A 25,231-nucleotide genomic window follows, 5' to 3' on the forward strand; every position below is an offset into this window, starting at 1 on the left:
CCTGGCCTGTTGTCACCGAGGGAGCTTACAAACAGGTCATTATTAGATTTCACTAAATGAAAGGAGAAGGAGGATGTGAGGAAGCACAGGAAGAGGGGCAAGAAAGCAGTTCATTTGGTACCTGGGCCTTCAGTAGGGATTGAAGTGATTCGTTCACCCTCTGAATACCACCATCATGTGGCAGTTACTATCACAAGGTTAGGAGGGACCATTTCTGACCATTAGGGCTACATTGAATGCCACTATTAAATCAAAATTAAAAGACATGACAATTATTCCGTTCTTTTTTTTTTAATTGGTTGCCAGACAATCGCATGGCACACAGAGCCAAACAAACATTCGCGCTCACACTCACACCGAGGGACAATTTCGGGTGTTCCATTAACCTACCATGCATGTTTTTGGAATGTGGGAGAAAACCCACACACGCACGGAGTCGGAGATCTGTACCCTCCACCTCTGCACTGTTAGGCGGATGAGCTAACTGGTCGAGCACCGCGCCGCCCACTCTATTATTACATGTTTTTAAATGAAGCAATCATTCAGTTCAGAGAGCCAATCAATGCATCGATGAAGTTGTCATCATCGCGTGCTGATTGGCTGAATGACTTCCGCGTTGTGCGTTTGGCGGGAAATGTGTGGCCATAACCCGGAAGTAGGACGCTTTTTAAATGCTACCTTGATGGTAAGGAGCGCCCGTCAAAAGAAAACTGAAAGTTACTTTCGCTTTCACGACTTCCTTGCTAACGCGCAAGCTCAGAAGGAAGAGCGGCCCTTTCTGGAAAACAAAAGTGAACCCCGTCATATGCACGCGTCACCTTGTAGTTTGGTCGATGGCGAGTGCTCGTCTTTAGTGCGTTTCAAGTTGCTGAAAATAGCAGCGGTAGCCTGAGTTAGCATTCACCGCGCTGGCAACATGCGAGCGAACGAGGAAGAGGCGCTCATGGACGACTACTTGGCCACCGTCGGACTTCATCGGAAACGCGTCGCCAAGGACGGGTCGTGCTTGTTTCGTGCCGTGGCCGAACAGGTACAAACAAAATCTTTCTGTATTGTGGCTCGCGTGACGCCATCAACTGCCACCAAGTAGCGCATATATTGCTCATACTTAATCTTTTTTTTCGTGTGACTTGTCAGACAAAATGTAGCTTATACCATTTACGAAGCCCTCTGTCTTGTAGCATGTTGCTACGGTGACGCAACCCCCCCCCCCCCCCCCAATTACACAAACTCCTGTTTGAAGAATGAGACGCAGTCCTTTTTTTCACCTCCAGTCGTGAGCTCTTGTCTCAGTTTAACTGGAATATTAATATTTTTGGTCATTTATCACCCCCCCCCCCCCCCCACCACCACCACCAAAAAAAATCTCTGAGGGCTTGGGAACGTTCCCTGGCATCACCTCCACTCTCTCAAATCTTGTCATTATCTTCACACTTTGCATATCTTAGTGTAATTAGTTTTAAACCAGTCGAGAAAAGACTCACCTGACTTGTGTACAGTATTCTCAAAGAGCAGGTGTGCGCAAGTGCTGTGTGGAATAACTAAAAGTCAATTCCTGGAACTTTTCTGACACTCCCTGTATTGCAAACCGTTTACAAGCAGAGCAGTTCAACGTTCTTCCCGAAATACAAAGAAAATGCCCTTATTGTACCACTTTCCTGTATGCTCTCGTTTCAGGTTCTTCACTGCCAAAGTATTCACGCACAAGTTCGGGCCCAGTGTATTCGCTTCCTGAGGCAGCACAGAGAGATCTATGAGGCAGTGAGTGCATGTTAAGTTTCTGCGAAACGCCTTGATGGTGCTAAGAGTCCCTTGCAGCAAAATTATTTAGATTAGTCAGGTGTTGCTTTGACACATTTACCCCAAAAGCAACTTGAGCATGTGCAGAGGTTTGGGCACACTATACACTTAACAGCACATTAAAAACGTTGCTTTTCAAAGCCAACCTAAAAGTTTCTTATATGTCACTTTGTCTTGCCAATATACAAGTCATGATCAATCTTGTTTGCTGCTGCTTGTTGAAACTTTATTTCCTTTTTGACTAGTTTTTTTTAAATCTCTTTTTGGCTATGTAAGTGACGTGAAGGACGCTGCTATTTGTGAACCTGCCTGCTGTGCTGCTTGATTGTCTTGAGCTGTGCGCTGAGTTGTGTTATTTCTTTTTTCATTGGGGCCGGCAATGATTCATCCTCTCCATTAGATGGCGCTGTGCTCAAAGATACTGTTGAGTTGCATTTTGTGTCTTTTGCTCTGTTTTGGCCTTTTCTGCGATGCGTTGATGTTTTTTGTGTATTTCACGTGTTCATGAAATCCAAGGAACTTGTGGATGAAGGTGCTGATGCAAATTTTTTTTTTGTGCGGTGTGCTTCCATTGGCTACATGTGTTTGTGCACAACACATGACTCCTATTTGCTATTAAGTCATCTGTGGTTCTAAAACTTCTTATACCACATACCCACCTCAAAAAACAGCGGAACTTTCAAAGTACCACCATGGCAACATTAAAATACAGCAGCATGACAGACATTTTCTTTTTTTTTAGCATTTATACTATGCTTAATTATTCGGTTAAACTGTATTGCACTTGCAAGTAGTTATTCTGATTAGTACCTCCAATTAAAAAATATGTGGGACTTGTAAAGGTTGAATTCAATTAGACTTGAGGTCACTGTACAAAACAATAAATTCTGTTGTTAATTAAAAATCAGCGGTATAATGTTGAAATGACAAAAATAACGGCATAAAGCACTCCCTGATAACTGTTGGCACAACTGAACATACTCTTCACCCTGGGTGTACCCAAACTTTGGCACATGCTTTAGTTCGTAACCATAGACTTGACTTGAAGTACTTGCGTCGTCTCTGGAACTTTTTAATGTTGTGTTTGTGAAGTTTATTGAAGGCGATTTTGAAGCGTACCTGCAGCGGCTTCAGGACCCGCAAGTGAGACTTCCTCGTAATCGCAACGCAGCAAAGTTGAACACCTGATTGGGTGTTTTTTTGGTCTCAGTTAATGCTAACAGTCTTATTTATTTATTTATTTTTTTTTTGCAGCAGTGGGCAGGCGAGGTGGAGATGAACGCGCTGGCCATCATGTTCAAGTAAGCACAAGTTTGTATGTCTGCTCCAGTTTTGAGATGATTCAAACTTTTAGTGATTGTTGCCCGTGTGCATAGGAGAGACTTTGTGATCTTTCAAGAGCTTGGCAAATCTCCAGTGGATATCACAGGCAACAAGTTCAAGGAGAAGGTTTGTGCCACATACCAGCTCACCACAATAACTATGCGTGACCTCGAGTTGAACGTCGTTCGCTCTTATACATGTCATTTGCCATTCACTCCACAAATTGCAGCATTTTTTTTTTCTCACGATCAGGACACACACTTTCTGCCACCTACCGCAACACGTACTCTGTTTATACCCTGCATATACAAAAGATGTTGTAGTGCTGTGTGCCTGGAATTGACTCCCCCCCCCTCCCCCATCTCCACAGGTCCAGCTGTCTTTTCTAAACGGGAATCACTACGACAGCGTTTATCCCATCAGCCGTATAAAGAACGCTGCGCTCTGCCAGTGTGAGTCCCAGATCTAGTCCATGTGCTATGGAAAGCCGTTTGAGCTAATTTCACGGATGCACTAGTACGCACTTTGTCCTCACCGGAAAACGGTCCAGCGAACGATTCGTCAAGCCCGTGTGATTCGTAATGTGTTTGCGCGGCAGCCATTTTGTACGAGCTGCTGTACGCCGACGTCTTCCAGGTGAGCCGGCAGACCGTGGCTTCCCATCAGTCGAGCGGCCGAGCTGGCGAGCGGCTGAGTGACGACAACATGGCGCCGTGCGTCAGCAGCGACGACTCGGACACCGGCAACTCGTTCAGGAGCAACAGCAGCCGGACAAGGGTGACACAAAAGTTCGGGAGATTGGGCTTTTGGGTGAAATGTTGGGATTGACCTGAATTTAATGTCACCTAATATTTTGTCTGTAGAGAGTATAAATCTCACAATGCACATTGTGTGAATCCAGGGGCGGGGCAGCGGCCTTGTTTTGCCAGAAAGTGTGCGCCGGTCACTGAGTGAGAGTCTGTACCGAAATGTTGCGTATGACGTATGGCACAAGTCCAAGAAGGGTACGGCATCGGTCCAATTTTTTTTCCCTCCCGTTGAAATCGACATACGCTAAGAAAATGGAATGTCTTTCAGCGCAACTAAAGCGGGATTATTGCATGGCTGCGGGGATGCAGTACACTGTGGGCCAACAATGTCAGGTCCGGCACGCTGACTTTGGAAGATGTTACATTTTTCCTTTTTCAATGTCCGCACAGACAAATCGCCGTTCAATTATTGTAGGTGTGGCTGGATGAAAGTGAACAGAGCTACAATGCAACTATTGAGGAAGTCCCGCCCGGTGATGGTCTGGTGAGGGTCTACACGGAAGAGGAAGGCCAACTGTGAGTTACACATAAATGCAAATTACAAATGTTGTTTCAATGCATGGGAGTAATTCACTTTTATGTTCACGATGATGTCATGCACCATGGACCACCCAATATTTTATTTATTGAGGGTTTTTTTTCAATCTATTTTAAATGCACTACTCACAAAAAGTTAGAGAAATTTGGCTTTCGGGTGAAATTTGACGATGAGCCTGAAATACGTTCAAACTTTTCTGGGTGATCTACTCCAAGTTAAAAAAACGGAGTGCCACAGAAATGACTGGGAGCAGAGTCCGAACAGATACACACACACACTCAAGAATAGTGCACGCACGGGTGTGCGAGTGAACTTTCCGAATCTAAATATATAGCCATTTTGATGTACACAGCAAAATGTATACCTGAGTTTTTTGGGGGGGTTTTCTGACATCACGTGTTGTTACTCTGCCGTTTGTGTCCAAATATCCGTTGCTTAAAGGGTTGTTACACCACAACACCGATGCTCCTCTTGAGCCTGTTTATAGTTTGTTAGCATTAAGCTTAACAGAAATTCGTCAGGCATTGCAATGATGATCAGCTGCACCACTACTTGCTTTTCCTCAAAATTGGCATGCCGAGGTCACTCGTATCTCAAGGCGCCACTGTAGACACGCTAACTGCTGCACATGTCCGACGGCAGACGTGTTCCTATGTGGAGCCTGCGACCTGTGACGTCAGAGAGCCCAGGATGGAGTGCTGCTGTCCGTCGCGAGGGGAGAATTGGCAATGGACAGCAAGGTATTGGCATGTTCGATAATGTCAAATGACAGATGAGACTGTTGAAAAAGGGGCCTTTCCTTGTGATGTGATGTCTGTGTCAAGGGAGAGGCTTGCTTTTGTCTTCCAGAGGGGCCTTGGGGCAAGTCTGGACACAAGTCCTCCTCTATACCCAGAGGGTCTGCTTCGAGCCCAAGAGGACGTGCGCGCCCGAAGAAGTCGCGGCTTCCGCATGAGGAGCCGAGACGGCACAGGTAAATGTGAAAATTCTTCATTTGCTCCGGGGATTGTACCAAGTCGGTGCTGTTCTTCAGGAGGAGTGCACCTGACACTTTGTCTTTTGGTCTGACTGAGGAGGAACGTTTGGCCAAAGAGGAGGCGCTGAAGAATGTGGCGCTGGTGGAGCTCCATCTCAGGGATGAGCTCAGCTTTCCGGCCCTTGGGGTTAGCAATCCGTGCGTCCGTCGTTCTTTGCATTACGTTTTTTTTCAGGGAAGAATGAGATCTGTCTTCTTCAGAGTCCACATGAAGATGTTGAGACACTCTCTCCCTCTGCTTGGGAAAGACGGAAGCGTGCCACTGGACCTCTTCAAAGTACTGATGCGTCTCCTTCGATGGGCGCCGCTGTCCCATCCTCAAAAAGTCCCTCCCCTGCACCTGCTTGCGTTCCAGCTCCTACGTTCATAGCTCCCATCGCGCCGTCTCCAGGGGCTGCGAGGGCCTTCAGCCCCCATTTGTCCTCACCCGGTCCTCCAGTGTACCCGAACTCCTCGTCTCCATCACCGGTGCTTCCTCATCCTCAAGTCACAGATGCCCTCCAACTTTCAGCTCAGAGGTCAAGTAAGATTATTTATACAATCGGGATAGACCCCTACCCAAAACGGGTAGTACCCAAAATGAGAGTTCTCTGATGTCTTTCCAGTTAAATATCCAGATGCTGGAGATGCTCAGAGTGTGTCGGTGCTCCACAACCAGGGTGATGCAACTATGGATCAAAGGTCCGCTCAAGAATTGAAGGATCAGGTGGCCGATGTCGGCGGCAAAGCTTGGGATCCTCCACACAGCCAGAACCAAGTCCAGTTGGAGCCTACATCTTCTCCCCTCATCAACCCAACGCTCCAGAATCCCAGTGTGAATTTACCAGCTCACGAGGCCTTGCCCGTTCCCTCCTCCGGCTCCCCCCAGCTGTTGGCCGCTGCTCCTCTCCCACTTGGACACCTCCCGACCCTTCCCGGAGGCATCCTCGTACACCACCTCTACCAGGACCCCCTATACCCTGGGTTCCCTCAGGGAGAGAACGGCAATGTGCTCCCAACTCCCGAATTTTCTCTCCACAGTTCAGGAGAAGACCTCCCCCAGGGTGAGGAATGTCAAGTTAGGTGTTGCAGTCCGTCATGTCATCCAGTCTACTCCGCTGACTGATGATTTTGCTTCCGCAGATATCGACGTCCTGAGGTTTTTCTTCAACTTGGGTGTGAAGGTAAAGCACCAAGACCGTGCATGTAACATGCACACAATCGGGAAACCATGTTCATAACGTTTTTTCAATTATTCGAAACAAACCACCTCCGCAATCGTATTGACTCGCATGCGAGCACAAATCGGTGTGACCTCACACATGTCAATCAAGTATGAACGAGCACCTTACCCAACGAATCTTTTTGTCAATAAACACAAGATTTGACATTATCGAACAATTATTAATTTTCAGGAATACTGACAAATTGCCGCCAAAGTAGACGCTTTCGACGTTGCATGAGGTTCGTGCAAGGACCACTAATAAAACAAGGAATAAAAAAAAGAAGGGCGATCAATGAATTAAAGGTAACGGCTACACCCAAATTCCACCCACTGACACATACTCTTTATCGCTTGGGTCCAAAAACATAATGGACGGCATTATTGTAAAATGTGCCATTTACGTCACCGCCCAATTTTTGAATGCAGATATTTGTTGTGTTTCAGGCATACACCTGGCCCTTCTACATGCCCTACCTGTACCTGCTCCCCCTCCAGCAGGCCCACATCATGCAGCCCCGAATCCACCCACCCCACATCCCTCACTGCCCTCCCGATGGCCCCCTCCAGCCTGCATGTTCCACCGGGGCAGTTGCCACGCAACCAGGTGAGCCTGCTACGGGCTACGCCGACACGTGGCCCACACCCCACGGGCCGTCGTATCAAGCGTCGCCGGGGCAACGGCATCCGACGGCAGGATCCGGCGCGCAGAGTCCACAGTGTGCCGTGTTGCCATCATACCCGCCGGACCCCCACGGCAGTCTTCTCCACAGAGGCTTTCTTCAAGCTTTTCCAGCCAACACAGCACTTACATATAATATGGGTACCAACATACTCGTCTGTACTCGTAAAAAGTAAGAGCTGCAGTGTTGCCTTGACATACAAGTGACCTGACGTACGTTTTTTGGGAGATACCATTCTCGTTTACAAAAATGATAGGGTGCTGTTTTGTTTTTTGAGGGGAGGCTAAAACGGATTAATTGTTTATCAGTTCATATCAATGCGGTGGGATGTTTTGAGATTCCAGCGTAGTCACAGAACGAATTAAGTTCCTCTCAAGGCATCACTGCATTCTGCTTTTGGGCCAAAACTCAGGAGGAACCTAAAATGCACTGTAATCTTTCCAGGTGAACTTCATTGGCAGTTTTCAAGAAGGCCAACGGAAGTTTACGCGTCAATACCTTATCTGACTCTGCGGCAAAGCTCAGCAGCAAGTGTATGGGCATGTAATGACATTTTTTGAGGGGCGGGGTGGGGGGGGATACGTTCAATGTTGCAAACAATTGCAAAGACGTTCCCAAACACTAATAATGATTGCAGTTTTTCTTATCGCTGTCAAATTTTGAACATGTTGAAAATTTCTATGCGACAAGATAAAGTGTTTGAGACCATTGACGTTGTTGGCAAACATCTTGGCGACCTTGAACAAACCCCGGCGGGGAAAAAAAAGCATTCGCTACATGCACACACATTTGCAAACCTTTTCTGTTCAGTGAGATACAGCCTGAAGGCATCTGGTGCATTGTAGGTTTATCCTGCAGTTTCACCTCATGGCCCAATATTCGTAACTTTTTTTAGGAGTGGTATGTTTTCAATTTGTGTCGACGCACACAACCTGTAAGTTACAAGATTCTTGTCTGTCTTCAGGGGAGGAGGGCATGAACGCGATGCCTCGGCCTGACATCACCCCAGCACTGGTACTGTATGTCTTTTGTCACACTTCTTTTCGGGGAAAGCCCCACACTGTCTCGTCTTAAGCTCTTTCCCTTGTCTGTGTATGCGTTGGTGTGGGTGCTATTAGGGAAAGTGGGTTGTTTGTGGGGGTGTGGCAATGATGAGGGGGCAGGAAACTTGAGTTTGGGGTTTAACTCATTCAGTACCAGCCAATTCTAGACCAAGTCTGAAAAGACGTTTAAAAACGTCTTTGGGAGTGAATGAGTTAATGGTGTGGGAAGGCAAGCCGTTTCTAAAAGCAAAGCCACTTGTATTATAAGGCGGCTAAGGAGTGACTGACCGCTGACGTTGACGAGCGCATAAGCTACACAGTTATACTGAACTGGACTCATCGTTAAATTATTTTAATCCATCTTGGGATAGCTGTTTTGCCACTTGCTGAAAATGACAGAACAGTTGCTTCGGGCTCAGGCGGTGACTAGTCACGGCTCACCTTGCGAACGTCACATGACCCAACTCAGGAAACAGGTGAGCCGTGAATGGGCGTTACCAGAGCCCTGAGCAACTGTGATGTCATTTTCACTTAACAGCAGGTGGCAAAATGGCCGCCCCATGAGTTTGGTTAAAAATGAGTGGATTTTGCTGCTTTGTTCAGATTGCACAAATGTAATATTAATCAGAATTCTGTGCTGAGACCAGTGGAGCCACAGAGAACATTATTGTGAGGACAACTTTTGAGTAGACTTGTCACGTTTTAATGTATTGTCCCCTCCCTCGGCTGATCGGACCACGATTCATTCATTAATTTTTTTCCGCTTTGTTATAGCTGTTTGATTTAATTTTGGATTTATTCAACACTAAGAATCATGTGCATAATTTAAATTGTTAGCCTCATCGCGTGATTCCCCACTGGTTCTCAAACTCGATACTTTCCTCAAAACAAGGATGAAGCATATATATATATATTTTTTTTAAACCATGCAACTCTGGTGACTTCTTATATTTCATATCAGCCACTGTAAAATTCTCTGAAGCCCTGCATGATGTCGGAAAAAAAAGAATAAAATAATGATTTGACTGAATATATAAGTTGAAAGACAAAATGCAAATGTATTATAACGTTAAATACAACTGAAATATATAGCAAAGCAAAAACAATTCAGCAAACATCAAGACATTTATTGCTTGCGCGGTATTTTAAAAAAAAAAAAAAAAACCTTGGGGAAATTATGAAATTTGGCTAACTAAACGTTTCCCTTGTCCCATTCTCCCTTTTGATGGCACTGTTTCAATTCTCACTTGTGGTTCAAATGTATACATTTCCCTTTTTCGGGAAGGGAAGAACAGTCCCTTTGGCTCACATCCCTGCGGGAGGTCACATGGGGCCTCCTCATCGTCACCCGTCAGTGGGTTGCAACACCGACGAGGCCGACGAGTCATCTGGTTTGCGGCCAGCGCCGAGCAGAAACTACGGGGGACGGCGGCCCGGCGGGCGAGGAGGCTACAGGAGGCGGCGTGGACGAGAAACTGGCAACTACTTCTGATGCACTTGATCCAAGAAAGATGTCTAAACTGCAGCTTGTCTCTTGTCGTCTCTTTATCTTATCCTCCCGGGGATGTTGCTGGTTCCGCTTGTGGTGATGATGCTTGCTGATCAAAGTTGAAATCTGTTGATTTCAAGTCAGTCACTTCTCATTAATCCACAGCATTGCGCGCTTTATTTTACGGCATGGCTTTCAATGCAAAGAGTACAATCGATTTGTCATGCAGCGCTCGTTCATGTCCAATGTAACCAAATGGGCTTTTTACCCCAAGGCAAAATTCAACTCAGCAGGGGCTGAGAGCAATAAACAGTCAACAGAGTCTATTGTGTATTTTTATTCTTCTTTACATATATGTTTTGGAAAAGAATTGATGAATGAACAGTGACATCGTGAGCAAAAAGATTCAACAGTGAAATCAAATATTGCTTCAGGCCTCATTGAAGGGTGCTTCCTGTTTGCCCCAACCGGTTGTGCAGCAATGATCTGATTTTAATGACCCCTTAATGGTTTCCGCGTTAAGGCACCTAATGACAGATTTTCCCATGAGTCACCTGACCTGTAACTCAAACTACGACGAACCAACCAGAACACCGCCCCTGCCCAAAAAAGTATATTTACAGATACACAGTATTGCGCACTATCGCGGAAAAGACTCGCAGATTGTTTTAAAAAAAAAGGAGAAAAAAATGCAAGGCTAGCAGAATGCCGCAAATGTTTTTAACTGCTTTGTTTGATGAGTAAAGCAGATCTGTAGCAATCACCACACATTAATACGTTAACCCTTTCAGGGACAGCTGTTACTCCAGGGGACAGCTTGTTATCAGGTTGCAGGGTGCATGAAAGGCTGAAGCCACTGGTGTCAAACTTGAGGCCCAGGGCCAGTTCCGGCCCGCCAGGTCATTTTATGTGGCCCGTGAAAGCAAATCATGTGTGTCAACTTGCTCAAAACTGTACCCGAATGTCAAATTGACACGTGTAATCAATAACATTGAGATTTTGCAATAATTTTGTGACCCTGTTTACACTCGCTTGAAAAATAATAGAACAAACTATTATAATTGACTCATTTCAAAACTAGTAATCAATTCATTTCTTGTGTGCAAGTAATATATTTGTGATCTCACTGTCATAGCGGCTCACAGAGGGAAGACCTAACTTCAAATGAGCCCGCGACTAAAATAAGTTGGACACCCCTGGGTTAAGCGTTCAGCATTTCAGGTGACCATCATGTATTTCAATCGGGCTGGCTCAAGACCGCTATTTCAGATTGCTTACAGTTGTCAATAATACGAGGATGCAATTTGCGTGATTCTGACTTCTAAAAACGCTACATTCACTATTTAGCAAAAGAAAAACAAAACAAAACACTGAAGTCATGTCACCGCTGTGGCTTTATCAAAACTTAAATCTGATACAGTGGCACTGTCAACACGGCAGAGCCAGCTTCACTATTCAGATGGTTGAAATAAGGTCAGAGTGCAACTTTGTGCAAATATTTACAATGAATATAATTTCATCAAAAAAACTGAAAAGTCACCTGATACATTCGTGACATTGCAAAGCTAAAATACATTTTCAGAATGATGGTTTTTGTTGAGGCATGTGAAGTGGAAAAAAAAAGATGCTTTGAGATGATAAGAGTGAATGATCACGTTTCATGAGTCTTTGTTAAACAATCAATCAATCATCAAAGTTAAACTCCTTGAAGTCCACCACTCTCAGCGTGATGTCAGGGGGCAGCCCTCGATCCACCAGCTCCTTCTTCAGCTGCAGGACAACAATCAATGGGTGCATCGTTGTGCTGTATATGTGAAATGTCGACTGCATACCCGCGGTAAGGCGATCTTCTTGATATCGAAGAGGGTTTTGAAGCTTCGGGACAGGAATTTGGCATCCAGGACCATAAGCACTAAAGGCAAAAGTCATGCAGCTTTCATTAGTTGGCCTGGCAGATAGGTGGCAGCGGTGAGCCATGTTTATCCAATTAGATTTCAGACTTTCTGCGTTGCCATGTCTAATCTGCCCAGGACCCTCACCAGCACAAGTGCGGGCCCATGAACTTCAACAAGACGTGCAATAGCATTTCTTGAAACAATCACAGTGTAATTTTGCTCGCTAGCTACCTTGCCTCTGATGATATCCTCTGCTTGGTCAGAGCAAAATGGTTTGATTTACAAAACCTGCTGTTGTCACTGCATTTTTGTAGTCGTGGTGATCGGCCCGCCGCAGCCACGAGTTGGTGGTGTTGAAATAATTTATAGAAAAGACAAGAAGAGATTTGACTCACAGTGGTCCACTGCCACGATGACACAGCGCATCTCGGATTGAAATATGCTGTGGGAGAGCAGAATTGACTGGTGAGTATGCAAAGCGCACAAATGATCAATTTCACAAAAATACGCACGTATCATTTTTTGTCGCTTCAACCACAAAACAGATGGCCTGACGTCGGCCGGCGTCGTCTGGAGTCGGCGTCCAGGCCAGAACAAAGTTGTCGCCGCCCAATGACGTCTTCGTTACGCCGGCAGGCCCGCTGAACAGCAGTTGTGTGATCCTTGCAGACAAGTCGATATGAGACGTTATCCACAATATGTGCCACTGAAGATTAGTATGCACAGTATAAGAAGAACAGACAGACCGATCTACTGTTCAATGAGATGTCTCGACTACTAATTACAGTGGCCCTGAAGTCCAAATCCCAATAACACAAACAAAAAAGGGGGTCCTTGCAAACACAAATTATAAAATGCACAAAAAAACGCAAAAGCAAATCCAAAATCAGAAGGAAAAAAACCCAGCCACATTCAAAAGGTGGTGTTTTTTTTTATCTGATGATCTTTTTTTCTGATTTGCACTAGTTTTTCAGTACAACATTAATGAGAGAGGGGGAGAAAGAGAATCTAGTTACTAATCATTGTCTCTGCTGAGTATAAGTATTTTTAAAAATGGATCTTTGTCATGTTAAATAGCCATTGTGAAATGCTGCATACAATACGTAGCACGTGCGACAGCTGAAGGCAGTTACACAGAGTGTGATGCCACCGGGGAGTGTTTTCCTTCAGGAAATAAATTCAGTCATGACTGTCTCATTTTTAACTGGAAAATGACAAGGCACAATAGACAGTGGAAGAGATGATTGTGTATCTGTGGTGGTAAATTCATTCAAAGAAACACTTACGTCGATTTCTCCGCTGTTGCGTAGATGTCAATCTCCAGGGTCTGGTTGACAAAGGCGTATCGATGATCTCCGTCGTTAGGCGTAGGATGTAAAAACAAGGGCAGGTATTCTTCCTCATCGCACGACTCCACTGGTGGATCCACTGGAAATTCAGAAAATTCAAACAAGGGAAAAGTTACGGTGACGATAAGAACGTTTCCTCTCAAATGCAGAGTGAAGGGACCTCAGGCAGCTGAGAGGATTCAAAAAGCAACGCCGAATTAGTACGGCTTCTCGCTCGACAGGTACATTTTTCACCGCTTTCTTAATTTGGCGTTAATTGCACATTCCGAAGAGTGAAACTTCAAACGGTTATACACGCGGGGTGGTGTTATGCTAACACTTTTATCACATTTAAACCATGCCACCAACGTAGTGGCTGTGAAAACCAAACCTTGGCTTCTTTTCCAATGCTAATGCTAGCAACGCTACTTTTTTTTTTAAGATGGACATCACAAGTTCGCACTTTCATACTTGCATACTATTATGGGGGTCAGGGATGAGTGAGGAGAGATTAGAAACTGAACTAAAAATTATAAATCATCACGAACGTGTATGTGGACAGCTCTACTCACGCCCACTTCCACCTCTGAAAATACAAAACGAGAACCCCAGTATGTAACCCCGATGCGCTTTCACGCTAAGCAGTTCAGACTGTCCCCACTTTTGCCAACTGTGACTGGAGACTGGAGTGTTCCAAAGGTCATTCAGGTCCAAACGTTTCTCACCCTTCAGAACAAACTGGACGGGAACTTCGCTGATGGTTCCAGATTTTTGGAAAAACTTCTCGTTCCCCGCGGCGTCGGTTAGAGTCAAGTCTTGGAGAGCGATGTCCGCCATGACCACCTGCATGGCGTACGTGCCCTCCGCGCTGCTGTTGTTGTTGATGTTGAAGAACGGCAGGAATTTCAGGACACAACCCTGCAAAGAAGGAGCAGTCAGTGCTGGGCTGGTAATCGAGGAGGGTGTTGTTTTCAGTAGGTGTGGTTCACTCACGTCAACGATGACTGAAATATCCGGGTTGTTGTCAGGGTTTAAAAGGAAACAGTCCACATCATCTCCGTCGGGGTCAAAGAAGGGCAGCCTCGCTCCCAAAAAGCAGTTGGACGGAATCCTTGGGGATGAATGCAAACATCCTATAAGGTGGCGGCGGGTTTCCCTGGCGCCCAAACTTCAGTGTCAGGCCTGTCTTACCTGAGCACGGGAAGCATGGTGGTCTGGGGGGACATATTTGGCCGGCCGGTGTCGGACCTGATCCTCACGTCTGCGCGTGTGACGGCCAGTACATCCGTGACATTATTGGTTACGTTGATCCACTTGAGGCCATCCAGACTGGCAGAGCAATTTTTTACATTAAATGAATAACAGACATTCAAAACATAAATTGGCCTTTCAGTCGACTATCTTAATGTAATTGGCATATATTCTTTATCCCCTGAGAAAAAAAAATTGCACCTCACTGACAGTTGTTGCAAAACTCTCAATTACTTGGTGACTGCATGAGGGTATTATACTGCCCTCCAGGGGTCAATATGTGCATACCAGAAGGAGCAGCACAACGTCCAAAGAATTTATTTTAAAAATGGATTATTTTCTACGTTCTTTCATTATACAGTCATACCTCGGTTTTCGACCATAATCCATTCCAGAAGGCTGTTCGAAAAACCGATTTGTTCGAAAACCGAAACCATGATCTTTAAAAAAAAAAAAAAAAAATCTTTATTGAACACATCTGCTCACAATGGAAAGCTACACGAGGAAGCGTCATTTCCTTGTCTACCCGAGGATGCGTCACTTACTCGTGTCAGGAAGGCAAGAGGAGTCAAGTGGCGCATTCAAGTGCGCTCAATTTGGTTGAGAACCAATTTTCGGTCGTAATCCGAGGCATTAAAAAAAATGAAATTTTTGGTCGAAAAATGATTTGGTCGAGAACAGAGATGTTCAAAAACCGAGGTTTGACTGTAATACTATCAGTATGTTTTTGAAAAGAACAACATTACAGAGTGCTTAAAAAACATACTAGAAAAATATTTGTATTTTGGGCGGGCATGTTGAAAATATTTCCAATTACTTTCAAAACCTTTGTGTTTTGAGTTACAAATGTGGTCAGGGGACAAATTAAACTCAAATGTCAAGGCACTACTGTTTTGTGATTGGATAGAGAATATTTACAATCAGTTGTGTCATTGTTTTTAAATGTTCCCTGGTTCACGGTCCCCTTATCACTGCCGTCACTGTTTTTTCTGGCCTTAGATTTTAGTTTATCAAAATCTTCACCTCTGATTTTACTTTTTTTTTTACATCGCACCATCCTCTACGGAGATTGAAAAAAACATTTTTGTACAGATATTTGAAAATTTCAAATGAATATGGTCACAAAGTGTTTGCATTTCATCACTGACACCATTAGCAGTGAGGAAAAACTGGTTGTGAAGCGCTCGCTCCCGAATAGCCCAAAGGGGAAGGAGATGTTCGCGCGTTTCTCAAGACTCACGTCAGCGTAAAATTATCTGGGATGTCCACATGCACGGTCACTTCATCCTGACACCACACTCCGCTGTTCTCGTCCACCCTCTTCACGGACACCACGTTGATCGTGCAGTTGTCCAGCGGACAGTCCACCACGGTGACGTTTCCGCACTCCTGGAAGGCCAACTTGTAGCGAACGACGGTCTGCGGAGCATTCGCTCGTGATGACAGCTGACATTGAGAAGGCAGGCAATGATCTATGGTTCAAAGAGTACGTACCGTGGTGTCAGACCCCTTCAGGGCGTGGTAGGTAAAGGCTGTGCCCGTGTAGTTAAACGCCTGGCTGCTGCAGGCCAGCAGCATCAAGACCAGCAAGCACCCATGCATGACGGAAAACTGAACCAGACTCGCACAATTCAGGATGACAAGTGACAGATGAGTTTTGAACACAAGCGTCTATATGCAGTCTGACTTGTTCTTCGGAAAAATGACGCATCCCCGTAATTTAACAGCAGAACGGAAAGGTGAGGCCTGGCAGGTTGCCATTTGGAAATTAACTTCAGCGTGTGAGCGTGCCAGATCACAAATGTTTTTGTATTTTTGAGCTAACAATTGTTTCCTCATCGAGCTTCACTGGCTCCCTGTCAAATTCCGGATCATCTTCCATTTTTCCTTCACACCTTCATGCCATTCCGCGTCACGGACGTCTTCTGTCATGACACCCGAGGTTGGCCTAATGATGTTGGACTACTCTTAATCGAAAATCGCGGAGCCTTAGCAACTGTATTTGTGAGTTCACGTAACCCTGAGAATGCATCTAGTCCCGAACCCACTGATTTGGTTTGAGTGGTGCAGCGCAAAAAAACCCAACAACTAATCACTTCTTTCTTTTCTGGATTGAACTAGCCACAATTCTGTTCCATTGACTCATTGATGAATATACTTAATGAAAGTAAGGGACTACAGTTAGGGGATGACGCTAAAATAAGGAGCTGCGTCTCTTCTGCAAGTGTGGTCAGAGATATTTTGATGCTCCATAATCTGATCAAGGGGCAGTTTGTCAATATTGAAGAGAAGTGGCCCATGTATGGACCCTTGTGGAACTCCGCACAGTGCCATTAAGTCCGACCCACTGATGTAGTCTGTCGAGCTACAGATTATGATGAAACGTGTCAAATGCAGCACGAAGATTGAGCAATACCAGGACGGTATCATGATTCAGATGTACGTGTACTATATATGTCATTAAACCTTTCAGGGACAGCGGTTAATTCAGTGGAGAGTTTATCATGTTATCGGGTTACATTTTATCATTATTGGTGCATGAAAGGGTTCAAGACTTTAATAAGTGCAGTCTCAGTGCTGTGAATCTGTTGGAAAACAACCCTTTCAATGATTTTTTTTTCCATACAAACAGGAGATTTGATATGGGCCTGTACTTGAAATAAGTAACCGGAAGAAAGGCTCTTCCAGAAAAGGCGCAGTAACTCTAGCGAGAAATGGAGGGGAAGTACACAGAAAAGGTGTCATCATCCCGCTTGTTAAAAGGTAAACGATGCAGAGAGCAGATGAGCCAAGTACTGTGTCACTCTTGTCAGCGGCATACCAGGGCGGAAGACAACAATGCACCGGCTATTGAGGAAGTGTACGTGAACATAAAAAGTTTGCATTTTTACGTCAAGCTATTGCCTTTTAAATTTGGGTGAAAGCATAAATCATGGCAACAAACAGACTCCTTATTATGCCTGAAAATAACTCATTTTAGGACTTAATAAGAGATAAAAGAGAGACTCTCCCAAATTCTGTTCTTGATTGTACAGTATTTTACTGAACTTAACTCACCTGTATTTCTAGAGCACTTTCAAACAATCTCCGTTGTACACAAAGTCCTGTACATGGAGTAAATATCAGGTGTACAACAATAAACAATGACACAATAAATTGATCACAAAGACAATAGAAAGCACAAAAACAGTAAAACTAAAAATCAAGTCTGAGTCATGCTGAGTCAAAAGCGAAAGAAGAGAAATGAGTTCTGAGACGAGTTTTAAAGATGGGTAGCGAGGGGGCTTGCCGAATGTTCAGTGGCCAGTCATTCCAAAGAGAGGGACCAGCAACGGAAAAGGCTCGCTCCCCTCTGAGCCTCCGCTTAGTTCTTGACACCTCTAATAGTGTCTGGCTCGCAGACCTGAGGCACCGAGCAGGTGTGTAGGGGTTTATATCTTAACCTGTGGGTTAAACTATCAGCATTTCTGGTCACTATCATGTATTTCAATCGGGCTGGCTCAATACCGTTATTTCAGATCCGATACAGACACCAATACTGCAGCTTTTGAGCATCAACCGAAAGAGATTTTTTAATTTTTTGGTCGTGCCTACATATGTCAATAATACAAGGATGCAATTTGCTTGATACTGACTTCTGAAAACACTACATTCACTGTTTAGCAAAGAAAGAAAGACGGGAAAAAAACCACTTTATCAAAACTTAAATCTGATATCGTGGCACTGTCAACGCGGCAGAGCCATTTTTACTATTCAAATGGTTGAAATAAAGTAAAAGTGCAACTTTGTGCAAATATTTACATTGAATTAAATCATTTCACCACATAAACTAAAAAGTCACCTGATACATTCGTGACATTGCAAAGCTACAATCAATTTTCAGAATGATCTTGGTTTTTGTTGAGGCATGTGAAGTGGGAAAAAAAAAGATGCTGAGTGAATTATCACATTTCACGAGTCTTTGTTAAACAATCAATCAATCACCATATTAAAACCTCTACTCCTCCTTGAAGTCCACCACTCTCAGCGTGATGTCAGGGGGCAGTCCTCGATCCACCAGCTCCTTCTTCAGCTGCAGGACAACAAGCGGCACTTAAACTGTGTGCATCGTTGTGTTGTGTATGCGAAATGTCGACTGCATACCCGCGGTAAGGCGATATGTTCGATATCGAAGCGGGTACTGAAGCTTCGGGACAGGAATTTGGCATCCAGGACCATAAGCACTAAAGGCAAAAGTCATGCAGCTTTCATTAGTTGGCCTGGCAGATAGGTGGCAGCGGTGAGCCGTGTTTATCCAATTAGATTTCAGACTTTCTGCGTTGCCATGTCTAATCTGCCCAGGACGCTCACCAGCACAGGTGCGGGCCCATGAACTTCAACAAGACGTGCAATAGCATTTCTTGAAACAATCACAGTGCAAATTTGCTAGCTAGGTAGCTTGCCTCCAATGATGTCCTCTGCTTGGTCAGAGCAAAATGGTTCGACTTGCCAAACGTGCTGTTGTCACTGCATTTTTGTAGTCGTGGTGATCGGCCCGCCGCTGCCACGAGTTGGTGGTGTTGAAATAATTTATAGAAAAGACAGGAAGAGATTTGACTCACAGTGGTCCACTGCCACGATGACACAGCGCATCTTCGATTGAAATATGCTGTGGGAGAGCAGAATTGACTGGTTAGTATGCAAAGCGCACAAATGATCAATTTCACAAAAATACGCACGTATCATTTTTTGTCGCTTCAACCACAAAGCAGATGGCCTGACGTAGGCCGGCGTCGTCTGGAGTCGGCGTCCAGGCCAGAACAAAATTGCCGCCGCCCAATGACGTCTTCGTTACGCCGGCCGGCCCGCTGAACAGCAGTTGTGTGATCCTAGCAGACAAGTCGATATGAGACGTTATCCACAATATGTGCCACTGAAGATTAGTATGCACAGTATAAGAAGAACAGACAGACCGATCTACTGTTCAATGAGATGTCTCGACTACTAATTACAGTGGCCCTGAAGTCCAAATCCCAATAACACAAACAAAAAAGGGGGGTCTTTGCAAACACAAATTATAAAATGCACAAAAAAACGCAAAAGCAAATCCAAAATCAGAAGGAAAAAAAAGTCAATATGAGATGTTATCCACAAGATGTGCCACTAAGAATGAGTACGTACAGTGCAGTGGCGGATGCTGGTCTGTCAAGGAGGGGAAGCTCAATTTCGGCCTCCATCATAAAATGTGTCCGTTTATTTCTACGTGGATTCTACTCTCCGCTCCTTTTCAAGAAAATTATCTGTGACCCTGTCATACCAACAAGGCGTCTTTTCCAGGGACTTAACTTGTGCCCTACAACTACAGCAACTACACTAAAACCCACCAGAAATAAAAGATTAATTTGTCGCTCGTCGTTTTCAACAAAGAGAGCGTCGCTCAGCTGATTAGAAGAAGTCTCCAGTTCAATTCAGAACAGAAAGAGAATTGAAAAACGCTCCCACGATGCCTCCACCAAAAGATCGGTGATTGGTTCATTTCGCTGCCAATCAAAAAGTGATTCAGCCTCAGACAGATCATCCAATCATCGTTTAGAAAAGCTTAGCGTCCGGGCCAGCCCATAAACGCCCACTGTCCATAGACTCCCAGAGACGCTGAGCGTTCGATGGGTGGGACAAAACCAGCTTTTATCCAATGACTCGTCTCGTTTCAATGTATTGGGACAACCTACAATGACCTCTCAAGACGCCCAGCGTCAGCGTTGTAGACGCTCAGCGTCCACACAGTTGAAAGCACAGTGAAGCTGCGGGAATGAATGAGAAGAGAGTCGCGCCGTAACCAGTAATAAGAAGCTAATTTGGAAAAAAGGTGAGCACGTTGTAGCGCATATTGAGTCAATGACATGTACACACAATTGTATGTACACACATGTATTTGATCACTTAGTTTTGGACATTTTTGGAGAAGCTGAGCTTCCCTTGCAGTCTTAGAGCAATCACCTTGGTACAGTGTAAGAACAGACAGACTGATCAACTGTTCAATGAGATGTCTAGACTCCGAATTACAGTGGTCCTGAAGTCCAAATCACAATAAAGCAAACAAAACAGCGGGGTCTTTGCAAACACAAATTATAAAATGCACCCCCCCCTCAAAAAAAAGCAACAGCAAACCCAAAATCAGAAGGAAAAACCCCCCAGCAAATCAATTGCAAACAAAAAACAGTCACATTAGAAAAGTTTTTTTTTTTAATCTGCGATGACCTTTTTTGTTTAACTTAGTTTTGTGATTTGAACTGCAGTTTTTAAGTACAACACTAATGAGAGAGGGGGAGAAAGAGAATCTAGTTACTAATCAGTATCTCTGCTGAGGATAAACATTTTTAAAAATGGATCTTTGTCATGTTAAAGAGCCGTTGTGAACTGCTGCATACAATGCGTAGCACGTGCGACAGTTGTAGGCAGTTACACAGAGTGTGATGCCACCGGGGAGTGTTTTCCTTTAGGAAATAAATTCAGTCATGACTGTCTCATTTTTAACTGGAAAATGACAAGGCACAATAGACAGTGGAAGAGATGATTGTGTATCTGTGGTGGTAAATTCATTCAAAGAAACACTTACGTCGATTTCTCCGCTGTTGCGTAGATGTCAATCTCCAGGGTCTGGTTGACAAAGGCGTATCGATGATCTCCGTCGTTAGGCGTAGGATGTAAAAACAAGGGCAGGTATTCTCCCTCATCGCACGACTCCACTGGTGGATCCACTGGAAATTCAGAAAATTCAAACAAGGGAAAAGTTACGGTGACGATAAGAGCGTTTCCTCTCAAGTGCAGAGTGAAGGGATCTCAGGCAGCTGAGAGGATTCAAAAAGCGATGTTGAATTAGTACGGTTTCTCGCTCTACGGGTAAAAATTTCACCGCTTTCTTAATTTGGGGTGAATTGTATATTCCGAAGAGTGAAACATCAAACGGTTATACACGCGGGGTGGTGTTATGCTAAGACTTTATCACATTTAAGCCATGCCACCAACGTAGCGGCTGCGAAAACCAAACCTTGGCTTCTTTTCCAATGCTAATGCTAGCAACACTACTTTTCTTTTTTTAAGATGGACATCACAAGTACGCACTTTCATACTTGCATACTATTATGGGGGTCAGGGATGAGTGAGGAGAGATTAGAAACTGAACTTCGCCTTAAAGTACAGAATGTGAGCCTTTTTTTGTCAGAGCCTAAAACACGAACGTAGAAAAAGCCTAAAAATTATAAATCATCACGAACGTGTATATGGACAGCTCTACTCATGCCCACTTCCACCTCTGAAGAAACAAAACGAGAGCCCCAGTATGTAACCCCGATGCGTTTTCACGCTAAGCATTTCAGACTGTCCCCACTTTTGCCAACTGTGACTGGAGACTGGACTGTTCCAAAGGCGAGTCAGGTCCAAACGTTTCTCACCCTTCAGAACAAACTGGACGGGAACTTCGCTGATGGTTTCATATTTGTGGAAAAACTTCTCGTTCCCCGCGGCGTCGGTTAGAGTCAAATCTTGGAGAGCGCTGTCCGCCATGACCACCTGCACGGCGTATGTGCCCTCCACGCTGCTGTCGTTAAAGATGGGCAGGAAGTTTAGGAAACAACCCTAGAGAGAAGGAGCAGTCAGTGCTGGGCTGGCAATCGAGGAGAGTGTTGTTTTCAGTAGGTGGGGTTCACTCACGTCAACGATTTTTAAAATATCCGGGTTGTTGTCAGGGTTTAAAGGGAAACATTCCACATCATCTCCGTCTGAGTCAAAGATGGGCATCCTCGATTGGAAATAGCAGTTGGACGGTACCCTTGGGGGATGAATGCAAACATCCTATAAGGTGGCGGCGGGTTTCCCTGGCGCCCAAACTTCAGTGTCAGGCCGGTCATACCTGTACAAGGGAATCATGGTGGCCCGGGGGGACATATTTGGCCGGCCGGTGTCGGACCTGATCCTCACGTCTGCGCGTGTGACGGCTAGTACATCCGTGACATTATTGGTTACGTTGATCCACTTGAAGCCATCCAGACTGGCAGAGCAATTTTTTACATTAAATGAATAATAGACATTCAAAACATAAATTGGCCTTTCAGTCGACTATCTTAATGTAATTGGCATATATTCTTTATCCCCTGAGAAAAAAAAATTGCACCTCACTGACAGTTGTTGCAAAACTCTCAATTACTTGGTGACTGCATGAGGGTATTATACTGCCCTCCAGGGGTCAATATGTGCATACCAGAAGGAGCAGCACAACGTCCAAAGAATTTATTTTAAAAATGGATTATTTTCTACGTTCTTTCATTATACAGTCATACCTCGGTTTTCGACCATAATCCATTCCAGAAGGCTGTTCGAAAAACCGATTTGTTCGAAAACCGAAACCATGATCTTTAAAAAAAAAAAAAAAAAATCTTTATTGAACACATCTGCTCACAATGGAAAGCTACACGAGGAAGCGTCATTTCCTTGTCTACCCGAGGATGCGTCACTTACTCGTGTCAGGAAGGCAAGAGGAGTCAAGTGGCGCATTCAAGTGCGCTCAATTTGGTTGAGAACCAATTTTCGGTCGTAATCCGAGGCATTAAAAAAAATTGGTTTGGTCGAGAACAGAGACGTTCAAAAACCGAGGTTTGACTGTAATACTATCAGTATGTTTTTGAAAAGAACAACATTACAGAGTGCTTAAAAAACATACTAGAAAAATATTTGTATTTTGGGCGGGCATGTTGAAAATATTTCCAATTACTTTCAAAACCTTTGTGTTTTGAGTTACAATTGTGGTCAGGGGACAATTTAAACTCAAATCTCAAGGCACCACTCTTATTTTTTTTAGATTGGATGGAGAATATTGAGAATCAGTTGTGTCATTACAGTATTTTGAAATGGTCCTTGGTTCACGTTCTCCTTACCACTGCTGTCACAGTTTTTTTTCTGGCCTTAGATTTTAGTTCATCGAAATCTTCCACGAGGTTAAGTTCACCTTTGATTTTTATTTTTATTTTTTTTTACATTGCGCCATCTTCCATGGAGATTTAAAAAAGCGTTTTTGGACAGATATTTGAAAAATCAAAATGAATATGGTCACAAAGTGTTTGCGTTTCATCACTGACACCATTAGCAGTGAGGAAAAACTGGTTGTGAAGCGCTCGCTCCCGAATAGCCCAAAGGGGAAGGAGATGTTCGCGCGTTTCTCAAGACTCACGTCAGCGTAAAATTATCTGGGATGTCCACATGCACGGTCACTTCATCCTGACACCACACTCCGCTGTTCTCGTCCACCCTCTTCACGGACACCACGTTGATCGTGCAGTTGTCCAGCGGACAGTCCACCACGGTGACGTTTCCGCACTCCTGGAAGGCCAACTTGTAGCGAACGACGGTCTGCGGAGCATTCGCTCGTGATGACAGCTGACATTGAGAAGGCAGGCAATGATCTATGGTTCAAAGAGTACGTACCGTGGTGTCAGACCCCTTCAGGGCGTGGTAGGTAAAGGCTGTGCCCGTGTAGTTAAACGCCTGGCAGCTGCAGGCCAGCAGCATCAAGACCAGCAAGCACCCATGCATGATGGAAGACTGAACCAGACTCGCACAATTCGGGATGACAAATGACAGATGAGTCTTGAACACAAGTGTCTATATGCAGTCTGACTTGTTCTTCGGAAGAATTACGCATCCCCGTAATTTATCAGCAGAGGGGAAAGATGAGGCCTGGCAGGTTGCCATTGGGAAATTAACTTCAGCGTGTGAGCCTGCCAGGTCACAAATGTTTTTGTACATTTCAGCGAACAATTGTCCCCTCATTGAGCCTCATTGGCTCCCTGTCAAATTCCGGATCATCTTCCAATTTTCCTCCAAACCTTCATGCCATTCAACGTCACGGACGTGCATGAAATCCTGTGGCGCGAATCTCTTGGAAAACAACCCTTTCAATGATTTTTTTTCCATACAAGGATGGAAGATTTGATATGGGCCTGTACTTGTAATAAGTAACCTGAAGAAAGGCTCTTCCAGAAAAAGCGCAGTAACTCTAGCGAGAAATGGAGGGGAAGTACACAGAAAAGGTGTCATCATCCCGCTTGTTAAAAGGTAAATGATGCAGAGAGCAGATGAGCCAAGTACTGTGTCACTCTTGTCAGCGGCATACCAGGGCAGAAGACAACAATGCACCGGCATTTTTACGTCAAGCTATTGGCATTTAAATTTGGGTGAAAGTTAGTTTATCCTGCATGAAAATGACTAATTTTAGGTCTTAATAAGAAATAAAAGAGATACCCTTCCAAATTCTGCTCTTGATTGCAGGGGCGGTTCTGGATCAATTTCACTGAGGGGGCCGGGCTGGGGCCAGGGGTTTTGATGGGGGGGCACATTCAACCCAGGGCTAAAAAGACAGATTTGAAATCTTATTTGACTTTTTATTTCTTCAGACTTTGAAATTGTAGTCATAACATTACAGTGATGAGAAAAAAACAGTATTAGGAGGGCTAAAATGTCTGCAAGCGTAACAATACGCCGTGTCCATCTGTTGAGAATATTCAAGCCAGGGGATGATATGGTACCAGCCCGCCGGGGACAAACATTACAAATACACTGAAGTTTTACATGCATATAATTATCCAAATTTTAAAAGGCAATGTCTTTTATATTGATCCTGTTAAATAAAAATTAAAATAAAAAGGGAGACTAAAAAAGTTACACACAGACACACACACACACACACGCGCGCAGACACACAAACACGCGCACACACACACACACACACGCACACACACAAACGCGCACACACACACAAACACACACACACACACACACACACGCGTGCGCACACACACGCAAAT

At 44.5% G+C, this 25,231-nt stretch overlaps 3 protein-coding genes across 13 annotated transcripts; 1 reads left to right on the forward strand and 2 right to left on the reverse strand.

The window, feature by feature from the left end:
- Positions 1-704: 704 nt before the first annotated feature.
- On the forward strand, positions 705-10,244 carry otud4 (OTU deubiquitinase 4). Of its 10 annotated transcripts, none has more exons than XM_086104904.1 (20): positions 705-1,030; positions 1,678-1,761; positions 2,893-2,943; positions 3,055-3,101; positions 3,177-3,249; positions 3,494-3,575; positions 3,722-3,900; positions 4,025-4,127; positions 4,201-4,265; positions 4,348-4,448; positions 5,113-5,210; positions 5,320-5,443; positions 5,504-5,633; positions 5,708-6,029; positions 6,112-6,549; positions 6,629-6,669; positions 7,155-7,530; positions 7,835-7,923; positions 8,355-8,409; positions 9,719-9,958. In XM_086104904.1, exons 1-19 carry the CDS (start codon positions 917-919, stop codon positions 8,367-8,369), a joined length of 2,532 nt encoding a protein of 843 aa, XP_085961030.1. In that variant the 5' UTR covers positions 705-916; the 3' UTR covers positions 8,370-8,409; positions 9,719-9,958. The 10 variants fall into 10 exon arrangements, with proteins under 10 accessions (XP_085961030.1, XP_085961031.1, XP_085961028.1 ...); XM_086104905.1 differs by having other exon boundaries at positions 8,355-8,404; positions 9,724-9,958; XM_086104899.1 differs by lacking the exon at positions 7,835-7,923 and having other exon boundaries at positions 706-1,030; positions 5,708-5,783; positions 5,862-6,029; positions 8,355-8,404; positions 9,724-10,244.
- Positions 10,245-16,064, reverse strand: LOC147209182 (uncharacterized). Its single transcript, XM_086104908.1, has 10 exons — positions 15,891-16,064; positions 15,637-15,815; positions 14,337-14,474; positions 14,139-14,256; positions 13,871-14,063; positions 13,104-13,245; positions 12,330-12,479; positions 12,213-12,259; positions 11,755-11,834; positions 10,245-11,692 (listed from the first exon to the last, which is right to left on the reverse strand). Exons 1-10 carry the CDS (start codon positions 15,996-15,998, stop codon positions 11,606-11,608), a joined length of 1,242 nt encoding a protein of 413 aa, XP_085961034.1. The 5' UTR covers positions 15,999-16,064; the 3' UTR covers positions 10,245-11,605.
- A 1,877-nt stretch (positions 16,065-17,941) lies between these two features.
- Positions 17,942-24,031, reverse strand: LOC147209183 (uncharacterized). Of its 2 annotated transcripts, XM_086104909.1 has the most exons (11): positions 23,853-24,031; positions 23,599-23,777; positions 22,285-22,422; positions 22,086-22,203; positions 21,827-22,010; positions 20,992-21,133; positions 19,115-19,264; positions 18,998-19,044; positions 18,839-18,936; positions 18,540-18,619; positions 17,942-18,468 (listed from the first exon to the last, which is right to left on the reverse strand). In XM_086104909.1, exons 1-11 carry the CDS (start codon positions 23,958-23,960, stop codon positions 18,465-18,467), a joined length of 1,248 nt encoding a protein of 415 aa, XP_085961035.1. In that variant the 5' UTR covers positions 23,961-24,031; the 3' UTR covers positions 17,942-18,464. The 2 variants fall into 2 exon arrangements, with proteins under 2 accessions (XP_085961035.1, XP_085961036.1); XM_086104910.1 differs by lacking the exon at positions 18,839-18,936.
- Positions 24,032-25,231: the final 1,200 nt, after the last annotated feature.

The sequence above is a fragment of the Hippocampus guttulatus genome, chromosome 2, assembly GCF_054856545.1.
Source record: "Hippocampus guttulatus isolate MCC_2025c chromosome 2, RoL_Hgut_1.0, whole genome shotgun sequence".
Taxonomy (NCBI): domain Eukaryota; kingdom Metazoa; phylum Chordata; class Actinopteri; order Syngnathiformes; family Syngnathidae; genus Hippocampus; species Hippocampus guttulatus.

Coding starts and splice junctions, on each gene's coding strand:
- otud4 (XM_086104897.1), top strand. CDS start 917: ATGCGAGCGAACGAGGAAGAGGCGCTCATGGACGACTACTTGGCCACC. Junction 5,634..5,707: donor TCAGCTTTCCGGCCCTTGGG/GTTAGCAATCCG, acceptor TGTCTTCTTCAG/AGTCCACATGAAGATGTTGA. Junction 6,550..6,628: donor AGGAGAAGACCTCCCCCAGG/GTGAGGAATGTC, acceptor TTGCTTCCGCAG/ATATCGACGTCCTGAGGTTT.
- LOC147209182 (XM_086104908.1), bottom strand. CDS start 15,998: ATGCATGGGTGCTTGCTGGTCTTGATGCTGCTGGCCTGCAGCAGCCAG. Junction 14,257..14,336: donor ACCATGCTTCCCGTGCTCAG/GTAAGACAGGCC, acceptor TTCATCCCCAAG/GATTCCGTCCAACTGCTTTT. Junction 12,260..12,329: donor GAAGCGACAAAAAATGATAC/GTGCGTATTTTT, acceptor GCTCTCCCACAG/CATATTTCAATCCGAGATGC.
- LOC147209183 (XM_086104909.1), bottom strand. CDS start 23,960: ATGCATGGGTGCTTGCTGGTCTTGATGCTGCTGGCCTGCAGCTGCCAG. Junction 22,011..22,085: donor ATATTTTAAAAATCGTTGAC/GTGAGTGAACCC, acceptor CCTTCTCTCTAG/GGTTGTTTCCTAAACTTCCT. Junction 18,620..18,838: donor AGCAGAGGACATCATTGGAG/GCAAGCTACCTA, acceptor TTTTGCCTTTAG/TGCTTATGGTCCTGGATGCC.